Source organism: Prunus avium, chromosome 1 (genome assembly GCF_965620075.1).
Source record: "Prunus avium chromosome 1, drPruAviu1.hap1.1, whole genome shotgun sequence".
NCBI lineage: Eukaryota > Viridiplantae > Streptophyta > Magnoliopsida > Rosales > Rosaceae > Prunus > Prunus avium.
In genome coordinates, this window is record NC_142284.1 from 5551803 (window position 1) to 5564420 (window position 12618).

Consider the following 12618-nt stretch of genomic DNA (forward strand, 5'->3'; position numbering starts at 1 on the left):
AGAATAATAGTAAATGTGAAAAAGTAATTATCTTTTTTACTCGGGTATTGTTCCCTATTTATAGGGAAGTGAAAGTTTTGCATAAAGTTTCGATATGGGACTTTGTGTAAGCTGTTGTGGAGGTGACATGTGTCCATGGAAACTAGGTTCTGTAGTTGGGAACATCGGCAAGTGGTTACTGCTTCGAAAGGGGACCTTCCTTCGGTAGGTTAAGAAGGTGATGATGTCACTCGTCTTCTTGTGTGTCTTTTTGGAGTATTTCTTCCCTTTTTGAAGATTTAAATATAATATTACTATTCTTTCTTTCTTTTTATTTTCTAAAGATTTAAATAGAAATAAGAACTTTACAAAATAAGGAAAAGACGCTCAGCAATGGAGAATTGCACTGTATGCAGTAAAAATAATAACAATAAATGGAGAAGTGGACTGTTGGCAGGCTAACAAGGTAGCCAAGAAGTTGTGGAACCATGGAGGCTAAAAACGTCTCTTCAGCTACTAACACAGACACTTTGTTTGCTTATCTTGTAACCACCGAAGTTGCCATGAAATACACTGGATCTCAAACCTGAGGGTAAAAGAAGAGAAATAAAAAATGAAAAATAGAAAGGATTCTTATGACCACCACTAGTTTGAGAAAAAATACAATCAAGGACTGGAGCAAGCCTTCCATATTTAAGAAGGAAATAAAGAGGCTCATCCCATAAAAAACATTAAGAAAAAATGGGAAGTTCAAAATAAATTCTCAACATGTAGAAGCCCTTTCATTGAAAACTTGTCAAGAACATAAAAGACACCGGTTTTTCTGCAAGCGAATACTGTTTTCTGTAAACTTGTGCCTCAGGAAAGGTTTCCGGTTAATCTTCATCATCATAATTGAACTTGACTGAGTGTGACTGCTGATCAATCTGCCCTCCTCTGTATGACCCACGCTTCTTCTTAGTCTTTTCATGACGAAAATCCCTGCGTGAGAGAGAGATTTAGGTTCTGCACATTCAATCGAAAGCATAATTATGAAACAAGTGTCTAGAGAGCACAATGCATTCTAGTGTGTGCACGCGCATGTAGGTGTTGTGTGTGTGAACAGGACAATCAGCTCAGAACATTTTAATTTACTGAACCCCCTTCCATTCTTCATCCAAGATGATTCCCAAGGATACCATTCCATTATGTATGCTAGTGTTTCAGTTAAAGATACCAATATGGGGGGTTTCTGTTCAAGTGAATAAAGACACGAGCGGCATTTAAACTTAACTTTGATCACAAGTCAGGTAGATGGCCTTTTTTTCACTATGAAATTAACATAACCCCATTCTAAAGCCATCATCTTAGATGATCGATCTCTACCCAATTAACACCCATATAACCGTCAGTCAACCTATAACTTTTGCACAGCTCAACTCCAACTTACATCAAATAACTCTTTCTAACCAATACATTTGAAGCCTTTCACTAAACATGACCAAACCATCTCAAACAATTCTTCATAATTCATTTTATCCATTGGTGGCATCCCCACCTAATCGTAGATATATTGATTGTTAATCTTTTGTCACTCATTCATATATCGCAACTACACATGGCAAAACTCAGTTCAATGGGCATATTGGTTTGACCTTTTCCAATGATGCGCATTTTTGTATCATTACCCAACATTTTTGTGCCACCAAAAATAGTAGGCCTTGTAGCAATCAAACTAGTCAAGTTTCATAGGAGTTTTATAATCATGAAATACTTCGTATCACTACTTTATTTGTGCAAAAGGAAAAGCAAGATGATAATTGAAATGGCATGAAAAAGACTTTGAAATACAACAATGTCTTTAGTTAACATTAACAAACAAGTGGCAATCAGCATACACACCTTCCTCTGACTTGCCCAAGAACTTCCTGTGCTTTTGCACCGTAGCCAATCTCTGCACCATCCTGCACAGAATTGAGAGAGAAAATTAGTGGACACACAAATAAATACAGGGTGGAAGAAAAAATACAGAAGCCAACCAGTCTCACACCTTTGCCCAGTAAGAATTATCCCGAAGCTTCTCGTCTACGAATTCCACCTCCTCAGCTTTTACCCTTTGAAATGCCTTAAAAGCCGTTGGCTGCAATAACAGCATTTATAAACATTATTTAAACCTTTAAGCAACATCAGTATCGTGCAAAAAGAGATAATAGAGACAGGCAACATACATCACTGCAACAACAACATCATCAAGCACTGATACAAAACCCATCCATATGTATAAAGCACAACATAGTTGAGAAGAACGTTTCACAATAAAAACCTCCTTTGAAATGGCTTAGATCCAAATAAAAACATGAAAAGTACATTTGACATGTCATGTAGCAACTAGAGTCTCCAAAGAGGCCGCATGAATCACTCACATCTTAAATGGTTAATCGTTACAAAAATCATTAAAAACTTCACTTCCCTAACCATCTTACATTACACTTTCAATAAGACCATCTACATCAAGTCATAAAACCCCAGGACCTTTCAAAACCATAAAATCAATACATTATTAAGTGTTACATGTAAAAGATTACACAAAATATACCAAACTTCCTTCGTCTTATTGTTACTTGTTATATAATTGGGTAATAGCATATATGGCAGCCCTAAAAAGGGATAAGGCCCAACAGAGATTCCCAAGGGGGGATACCATTGAAATAGGTTTTGTCAAATATACAAGATAGTTGAACGAGGGACATAAGGACAAAAATGTGAAATGCAAGTCTTATTTTTTCTGACCATCAAGGAGTCTTGAAGAAATATGGATGTGCTTTTTCAATGCAGAAATGAATAGTAAAAATCTAAGCCCTCTCAAATTTTGACAACTCCTAACATACCGTCAGGTCATAGTAACCATGTATTTAAGCATTTTTATGTTAGGAATAGATTGATTTCTTTCAGTCAGATATATTGTAAATAAGATCACAGCTTTTACAAATAAATGGTGTTTCACATATAATTCATGTAGCAAGTTAGCAAATAAGGAGCAGTAGAAATCCATACAGAGGGGATATAACTTCTAATCTCAAATAGTTCACTAGCATGCTTTCTCAAACACATAAAGATCGAGGAAGTACCTCATCAGAACCATTGCGCTGCTTCTTCATGCTTTTCTTTATCGAAGACTTCTCAGCACTTTTCTCTAGGTTCCCATTTGCCCGGCCATCAAGCTGCATAACAGAAGCTTTTTGAAACACATCTGGACCAACTTGACCACTTTCCCCACTACTATCTTTACCAGCATTTTCAGCTCTTCCTAGGGATGCATCACTATTTGCTGGTTGCTCACTTCCCTTGGATGCTTTTAAACTCTCTACCTTTCTGCGCTTGGATTCTTCATCTTCTCTGTTGTCAGCAGGCTGCGAATCATTTCCTTCAGACGCTAATCTTTTTCTTTTCTTGGACCCTTTACTCTCCTTACCGGTAGCATCCACATCTGATAACTTCAAATCATCTTTTGTAGAACTAGTTCCATTTGTATCTCCTATACCAAGCACCTTCACATCCCCACCATCTAGACTTTCAGAAACCAAACCATCTTTCTTTTTCTTCTTACCATTAGGTTTGACACTCTTCTCATCCACTGGAATTTCATTAGCAGTTGATTTACCAATTCCGTTTGCATCAACAGAATCAGAACTTGACTTGTTCTTCTTTTTCTTCTTATCCTTTGGTTTCTTCTCTGTCTCAGAATCGGAAGCTACCTTAGACTTCTTTTTCTTTTTCTCCATGCAATTCTTTTCAGTCTCCTCCAACAATTTTTCAGGCTCCTTTACGTCTTCTGTGCAGAATTAACAAGTCTAACATAAGAACTTATGTAAAAAATAATAAAGATATAACTATATCCTGCTCATGCACACACATTCACATACGAGAGAGAGAGAGAGAGAGAGAGAGAGCATTCTCATTAGATCATGCATACCAAACATATTTATAAATTCATGCATACCTTTCTTCTTCTGGCTGTTGACACTTGTGACTCCATTATTACTACATAACAGAGAAGCACAAGTACAATTAGAATAGAAGCTGAAAGGTAATGCTTAACTAAACAGCAGCATGAATGAACCACCAAATGCATTGAGTATTATGGAGGTCTTCCAGACAGCATTGAAACTCTTTCCATTGGATTTCATGCCAGTGATTGTCATCAACAGAATTATAGGATGTTGAACAAAAAACCTATGATAATCATCTAAAATTACGAGTCCCTGACAACTTTTGTTTTAAAGATAATCCTGTAATTTAGAACCACTTATCGAATTAGCAAAACCTATCACAGTAGTGATAACAATTGATGTCATACTATAGAGAACACTACATAATCATCGGATCACAAATATCCATATCAGGAAAGATTGGCATAACAGTACCGATGTTGCTACCTCTACATCATTGAACTTACAAAAATCAGAAAACAAAAGTTTTAGATGCTGCCCAACAAAAACTGTCATCTGGAGTCAAAATACTGAGTCATGCGCTTATTCAGAAAAGAAAAAAAAACGAACTGACACCCAAAAGCCATGGAAGTGAATAGATTGAGAAAAGATTTAAAGAATTACTTCCAACGTATTGAAGATGATGTTACAATTGATGACCATCTTGATATAAATTCTTTAAGAGACAAAAAGAAAGTTAAAAGAACTATCAACTTACCACATCAACTTGCAGAACATTTCTTCCAAATCCAGTGAAGATTCCTTCAGTCCACTTTTCTGCAAAAGGGTCAATAACCAATTTTGTAATAAATGCAGTATCAATCAATTTATACTCTCTAATACTTCGTTAACAAATTTCCCAACTCCATCTTCTGAGACAATTTTACAAACTCATTACTATTTAATCATAATAGATACGGACCAGCGCAAAAAAAAAAAACATCATATAGATATGAACTGAACTATATTGGCAACTTAAACCTCTACAACGGAAATAACAGAAGGTCCAAAACAAACAGAAGGAATGTTACAATCATTTAGGGTCTATTTGGTTTTAAAAAATTATGTCTTTTAGAACTTCAGAGAACGCATCAAAAGAAATTCCATTATGCTCTGCATTTTCCTCTGTTTTCTAGGCAACCAAACAGAAAATAGACAGCTGCCCACCTCGATTTGAGCTTCGGACCGGAACTTTTTCAGAGTTTTGGAGAACCCATTGCTCTCCAGGAATCGAGCCACAGCATGGAGGAGTGGACCCTTCTGGTCGGGACTTAGAGTTTGGGTGCTGTCGCTAGAGATATTGGGCTTGCTGTGCTTCATATCTTCTAGGTTTGCAAGCTGAACTTGGCGAGGCTTGAAGGCGAGAAGGGTAGGGTTGATAGTGTCCTGCGTGCTTGTTAGGGACTTGGGCATGCGAGGCTTCTGAGCTCTGAGCTTATTTGGAGGGAGAAGGCTCCAACTCCAAGCGAGGGTTTAGGAGGAATTAGGGTTTATTTTGCGGCAGTGAAATTAATATTCGGGCCCGAAATTTCGTAAAATTACGAACACTAACATTTCATTTGTTATTAGAGCACCTCCACCTCAAAGGGCAAGGACAAAATCAAGGCAAAGGTCAGGTAAAATTTTTCATTAATTATTCACGTGAATAGTGGCAGCCCTTACATTTTTTGTTTCTACCCCAAAAGGTAAGGGCAAGGGCAATTATTATTCACTTTAATTTATTTTCTATTTTTTATACTTAAATAATTAATTTGGATAAGCTTGTTCAGTTGCCATGTGTTACTATTTATTATAAAATTCTCACATAAAATTTCAGTTAACATTTTTGGATATAATTTTCGGATAAGATTTTCGGTTGCCACGTGTCCATATTTTGTTATAACATTCAGATCTCAAATTTCAAATAAGATTTTCAGATAAGATTCTCGGTTGCCACGTGTCGATATATAATAAAATTCTAATCTCAGTTTTCAAATAAGATTTTCACCCTCTAAAATTGCATCACGTGTCATCTCTATCTTCTAAATCTCTCTATAAAACTACACCATCAACTCAGACCTCTCACACCATATCTTCTCTATTCTTTCATTTATTAGATTTTACAAAACACATTCTATTCTCAATGTCTAACTTGAGGAGGGTGTTGGAGAGGCAACAGCGAGAAGATGAAAAAATCAGGCGCAGACGTGCTGAAGAAGATCGTGAGTTGGATAAGAGGAGGAAGAAGTTGTTTTAGCAATGGGTATACTCAATCAATCAAGGCAACAACATCGTCGTCGTGCTGCAAACGTGAACAGACATAGGCACTCTCGGGGTAAGAATCTCTTGGAAGATTACTTTATCCCAAATTCGTTATATCATGTTTCTTATTTTCAAGAGAGATATAGCAAAAAAATCATGCATGATGTTTGCAATTACGACACATACTTCATTCAAAAGTACGATGCTCTTAGGGTTTTAGGTCTTCTTCTGGAGCAAAAACTTACAGCTGCTTTGCGGATACTTGCGTATGGGGCATCTGCAGACCAGGTGGATGAGATTGCTAGGATGGGAAAATCAACTATTCTAGAGTGCTTGGTCAGATTCTGTAATGCAATAGAAAAACTCTACACGAGGAAGTATCTCTACAAACCTACGCCTAGGGACCTCTGAAGGCTTCTACGAAAAGGTGAGGCTCGAGGTTTCCCAGGCATGATTGGAAACATCGACTACATGCACTGGTAGTGGAAGAATTGCCTAACTACTTGGCAAGGAGATTATGGGAATAAGAAGAGCCAAAAAACTATAATTCTGGAGACTGTTGCATCATTCGACACTTGGGTTTGGCATGCCTTTTTGGGAGTTGCCGGATCTCAAAACGACATTAATGTGCTTGGTCAATCCTCGGTATTCAATGATGTCTTGAGAGGTCATTCCCCCCATATCACGTATCGAATCAACAATATCGTATACTCGAGTGCGTACTACCTAGCCGACAGAATTTATCTTAGGTGGATGACATTCGTCAAAACAATTCTGAATCCTAATTGGAGAAGGAAAAAAGTTTTGCTGCTTTTCAACAAGGTGATAAGAAAGACGTAGAAATGTGTTTTGGTATCTTGCAAGCTCATTGGGCAATTATTAGGGGTGTTGCTCGTATGCTTGATGAAGAGGTGCTTCAGAGCACTATGATGACTTGCATCATCCTCCATAACATGATTATGGAGGATGAGTATGATTATGATGCTCCAGAGGTGTTTGAACTCGATCCTATGAACACGGCATTAACAAGAATTTATGAAAGGCCCATGGGAGCAAATGGACAACCAATGGAGCACGAACCGTTGATTCGGGACAGTCAATACAACAACCCTATGATTCACCGTTATCAAGAAATGCAATCTTCGTATGTTCACGAGAGACATCAAGTTGACTTGATTGAGCACTTATGGGAGATGAAAGGCAATCACGGTGGATGGAGTCAAGTTTAATGCTTTGTTTTTAATTTTGCTTTGTTTTGTGTGTGGTTTGTAATGAATTAAGGTTTATTTTGATGTATAAAATATTTTTAATAAATAGCTATATTATTTAATGCTTTCTTTATTCAATAAAAGAGAAACAATACAACAAATTAATACATATGACTACTCTTTCAATACAACCTAATGGTTTTGATCATTTAACCAATCCGTGTTGCTAGGTCCATCATCATGGAAAAGCTTTCTTCTCATAATATCCCTTCGTTTTAACCTCCAATAGGACTTTGTTTTAGGAGACATATGGCTCGTATCCATGGCCATGATTTTCATCTCTCTATCCTCCATGTCTTGTTCTTGTGCCTACTGCCTTTCAATTGCATATGCTTCATATCGTGCCTTGTCAACTTCTTCTCATTTCAAGTCTCTCTCAATTCTAAGTGCGTCGAATTAGACCTCTCCTGATGAAATTTCGTGGGCAGAGGTGTTTTTGTCGAGAGAAGTCTTATCCGGCAAATATTTGCCGACATAGACCTGTGCTGACGAAATTTCGTTGTAAGAAGTGTTTTTTTTTTCTATATATAATTAGTTTCTTTACTTTTGTTTTTTGGCCAACTTCTTTAATTTAATATATATATAATTAAGTAATATCTTATCCTTTTTGAATTACTTTAATTAGTAATTATGTTTTAATTATTATTTCTTTTGTGAATATTTAAATATGTTACTTTTTAAATAAATTACTCAATAAATAGTAATTAATTATTTTAAATTATTTTGTGCAATTTTCAAACCACATCAGTTATAAACCTAATTTCATTCGAATTTAAATTGAAAGGATATGTCAAAAACGAAAAGAAAAAAAATTACTTATTTTCGTTTGGGTGTCTTAATTAAATTTCTCCAAAGCGCAAGAGCCCTAAGGCCCCCAAGTCTTTGATTAATATAATTATTATTAATCAGCGCCAAATTGAAAGCTGAGCCTATAGCCAAGCCCATTAGCCCAACTCTCCAATGTTAACCACACTTACCGAATCATCATAGTGCTTTGTTTATAAAGACCTTTATAGGAGTGAATTTTCAATGTGGGGTGTTCACAAATGGCACCTCAGATGCTAAACCTATAGAGAAATCCATATTTATATTTTTATTGTTGGTGCAATGTGGGAGTTTATATGTATCTCTCTTTTTTAATCACTTTGATTTGTAGATATATTTTACTTAGTGAATATTAAAGGAAAAAACAAAAAACAAAATTTGAATTATTATTTATGAAGTAATATAATTCATGAAGTTAATTAAAAAATTTAATATTAATTATTCACTAAATAAATAACAATTAAAATATAATTACTAATTTAACTAATTAAATAAGGAAAATATATTATTTAATTACTAAATATAAAATTTTTAAAAATTAATTAACCTAAACAACCTAAGTTTATATTTATTTGTTTTTAAAATGACTTCTCCCGATGAAACTTCGTTGGCAGAGGTGTTTTCATGGGGAGAAGTCTAATCCGACAAATCTTTGCCGGCATAGACCTGTGCCGACGAAATTTCTTCGGGAGAGGTCTTTATTATTATAATTTTTTAATTTTTAATTTTAAAAATATATAATTAGTTTCTTTACTTTTGTTTTTTGGCCAACTTCTTTACTTTATTATATGTAATTAAGTAATATCTTATCCTTTTTAAATTACTTTAATTAGTAATTATGTTTTAATTATTATTTCTTTTGTGAATATTTAAATATGTTACGTATTTCATAAATTACTCAATAAATAGTAATTAATTATTTTAAATTATTTTGTGCATTTTTCAAACCACAACAGTTATAAACCTAATTTCATTCGAATTTAAATTGAAATGATATGTCAAAAACGAAAAAAATAAATTACTTATTATCGTTTGGGTGTCTTAATTAAATTTCTCCAAAGCCCAAGAGCCCTAAGGCCCCCAAGTCTTTGATTAATATAATTATTATTCATCAGTGACAAATCGAAAGCCGAGCCTATAGCCAAGCCCATTAGCCCAACTCTCCAATGTTAACCACACTGTAATACCCCGAAAATTTCAAAGTGAATTTTCATATTTCAATGAAAAATAATATTATGGTGGAGAATGATTATGGGTATTTTAGCAAGTGATTTTGGATTGAGATTATTAAATTAAGTGCGTTTAATTTCAAGTTGGACAAAAATGACAAAAATACCCTTGTGAGTGTATAATTACCAAAATACCCTTGTAGGCCAAAAAAAAAACTGAAACATGGAGGGCATCAACCCACCCTCCTCCCATTCTTCCCCCCTTGCCTCAAGCTTTCAAATCCACCATTTATGAAAGGATGAGTCACCTATTCTAAATTGATGACTCACCTAGCCTAAGATTCTTCAATCATAAATTTATTCTCTTCCTCCCCATTCATTATATCATCACTCTCTTCCTCATTCACCTTATTTTCATCCTCATTCTTCTTTTGTTTCTCTTCAAAATCCAAAATTCGTCACTTCCTTGGAGCAGCCGAGAACCCAAATTTCGGAAGCTCAGATGAGAAAACTTCCTTCATAAAAGTTGTTCATTTACATGATTCCTATAACATTCTCCAATTTTAGCTCAATCCGACCAATACAGACTCCGAAAATTTGGTATGATCACAATCAGTTTACCATTTCCTGATTTCACAGTAGTATGCTCGGTTTCAATATGTTTTTGTGATTTCCTATACTCAAATGACTTTGGTTCCTTCATCAAAGTTGTTTGAAATGTTGTCTATTATAATATCTCAAAAGTTTAGGTTGATCGGACTTCTATAGCCACCTTGGGAACGTTTAGAGTGGAACTTGTTTATAGTCTTCGTCCCTAGTTCCTTCCCTTGGTTTCAGTCCAGAACACTCATTTCGAAAGCTCAAAACACCATAGTTTCTTCATGATAGTTACTCCAAATTATCCTCTTTATAACATATCCAAAGGTAAGCAAAACGAAACCATTATAACTCTTTGAAATTTTGTATGAACAAAACTTGTTCATTGATTATATTGAATTTCTTGTTATAGATGTGTACTTTCTCTCAAATGGCTTGTTACTTATCATTCCATTGATCAAATTAGCCACTATCATCTCAAGTAAATGATTCTTTAAAGGTATGAAGCCCATTTTCATATTGTCTCTTTGAGTAATAGTTGTAAATCAAGTGTTGGTTAGAATGCCTCAATGACATATCTCTTTCAAAGTGTGTTTCTATGAAGTTCTAGATTATTTCGATGTGATTTTGTACCAATTTCATTCTAGGATTTTGTTACATAAAAATTGATATCTCAAGGGTTATTTCAAAGTTGGTTTTGTGCCATTTGAATTTAAATTGATTTCTTTTGTGAAATTTCAAAGTAGAGACTATGTTGTTAGAATTGTTCTGATTCTACCGCATGTCCTGTTTTGAATACGTGTTTGAAAACTTCCTGAACTTGGATTTTCATGAAATTTTAATATGTTTTACTTTCACGTATCTTTTTCGAATCTGGAAAGTTTTATCTCGTTTGGTTGTAAATTGAAATTTTGGTGATTTTTCAAAACAAGTGTACAAACCTAAATAAAGAACATTCTACAGCCTAGTCTGTTTTGGTTTTTATTTTGACATGTTTTCTTAACCCTAATTTTTTATCAAATTTTGACATTTTTAATGTTTCTATGTCTAGTTGTGATCTGGAAAGTTTTACATTATTTTGATTTAAACTCAATATTTAGTGAATTTTCAAAGTTGAAGTGTTCCAACCCAAATGTTTAGCAAAACTGAAGTTTTTGTTTTAAATTGATGTTTTAAATTTTCGTTATGAGTCTAGACCCGAACCACCTTATTTTAAACATCTCAAAGAGTAGAACTATTATATGAGGGGAATAAATTAGTTTTTCCTTGACGTTTGGTTCTATTCTTGCTTGGACGTGAGGTTAAGGGAGTAACAATCGGGTCGAACAACTTATCAAGCGTATTATGGGATTTTAGGTCTACGTGCGCTAGTAGGACACTCAAACGTGTTTCCTTATTTTCGGTGAATTTCAATAAGTAAATTATCTTAATTAGGTGTTCTACTCTGCGTACTTTCGAGGATGAACCCGCACAAGGTTAAGCTAGCTAAACACGAGGTAGGGTTTCCTGATTTCCCGATGATTGGGCTATGTCACTTTTAATCTTGGTGCTTATATCTAGTATTATAAATATTTATATTATTGTTGCTTTGCTCGATGAATATTATTTGATGATATGTGAATATTATTATTGATGTTTTTAAGCATGATATATTATTGTTATTATATGTATTATTATTCTGCAAAGATAAATGATATTTGCATTGCATTACATATGCATCATGAATACAATGGTGTTTTGGGGGTGTGTGTGTGTCGTTTGAGGTATATCTAAGGAGTAGGAGAAGACCTTAGATATATCTGGGTAAAAAAAATATATGGAATATATTCAGGTAACAGGAGCATGGCTTGAATATATTGAGGTGATGGGAGCAGGGCCTTTTATGAAAAGTGAAAGATGAGAAATTCGTAAACAAAAGAAAAATGGGTTAAAGGACGAATGGGCACTAGTTTATATTTTAGGGTATTTGGAGCCACAGTGGTAAAGCGCATGGTATGGGACATGCAGACTTGTTGCCCTAAGGTATGAATTAGCGAGATTAGAAGGGAGTGAGTTCATGGCATCACCGAATATGCAAATTTATTTATCTAATATGGTTGCATAATTTCTGTATCTTGTGTTGTTTGATGCATGACATTTTGATTAAATGTGATAGTTGACCTTGAGGGGTTTGACGATACTCTATTGGGCATTAGAATGCTCATATCCTAATAAATTGTGCAAGATTAAAGAAGAAGTTTGAGGAAGCGGGTTTCAACTAAGTTGCTGGGCTTTGGTTGTTGCTTTGTGTAAAGTAAAGAAACTAATTTTATATATATATTTTTTTTTTGTTATTAGAAAAAAAAACAAAACAACCTCTCCCGACGAAATTTTGTCGGCAAAGGTCATAGACCTCTCCCGACGAAATTACCTTTGCCGACGAAATTTCGTCAGGAGAAACCTAATCCGACAAACGTTTGTCGGCATAGACCTATGCCGACGAAATTTCGTCGGGAGAGGTTTTTAAAAAAATATATATATAAACTTAGTATCTTTAGATCAATAAATACTAATTATTCACTAAGTAAACAA

At 34.7% G+C, this 12618-nt stretch overlaps 1 protein-coding gene across 2 annotated transcripts; it reads right to left on the reverse strand.

Annotated features, from left to right (window-relative positions):
• Window positions 1–487: 487 nt before the first annotated feature.
• LOC110758386 (nucleolar/coiled-body phosphoprotein) lies at window positions 488–5440 on the reverse strand. Of its 2 annotated transcripts, none has more exons than XM_021960246.2 (7): window positions 5115–5437; window positions 4666–4724; window positions 3959–3999; window positions 3087–3790; window positions 2009–2098; window positions 1861–1922; window positions 488–960 (listed from the first exon to the last, which is right to left on the reverse strand). In XM_021960246.2, the coding sequence occupies exons 1-7, from the start codon at window positions 5358–5360 to the stop codon at window positions 855–857; spliced, it is 1308 nt and encodes a 435-aa protein (XP_021815938.1). In that variant the 5' UTR covers window positions 5361–5437; the 3' UTR covers window positions 488–854. The 2 variants fall into 2 exon arrangements, with proteins under 2 accessions (XP_021815938.1, XP_021815939.1); XM_021960247.2 differs by having other exon boundaries at window positions 845–984; window positions 5115–5440.
• Window positions 5441–12618: the final 7178 nt, after the last annotated feature.

Bases quoted from the DNA above. Each gene is read 5' to 3' on its own strand.
- LOC110758386 (XM_021960246.2), bottom strand. From the start codon at position 5,360: ATGCCCAAGTCCCTAACAAGCACGCAGGACACTATCAACCCTACCCTT. The intron at 2,099-3,086 runs GTACTTCCTCGA...CTGTTATTGCAG, and splicing joins AGCGCAATGGTTCTGATGAG to CCAACGGCTTTTAAGGCATT. The intron at 961-1,860 runs GTGTGTATGCTG...TCTCTCACGCAG, and splicing joins CTTGGGCAAGTCAGAGGAAG to GGATTTTCGTCATGAAAAGA.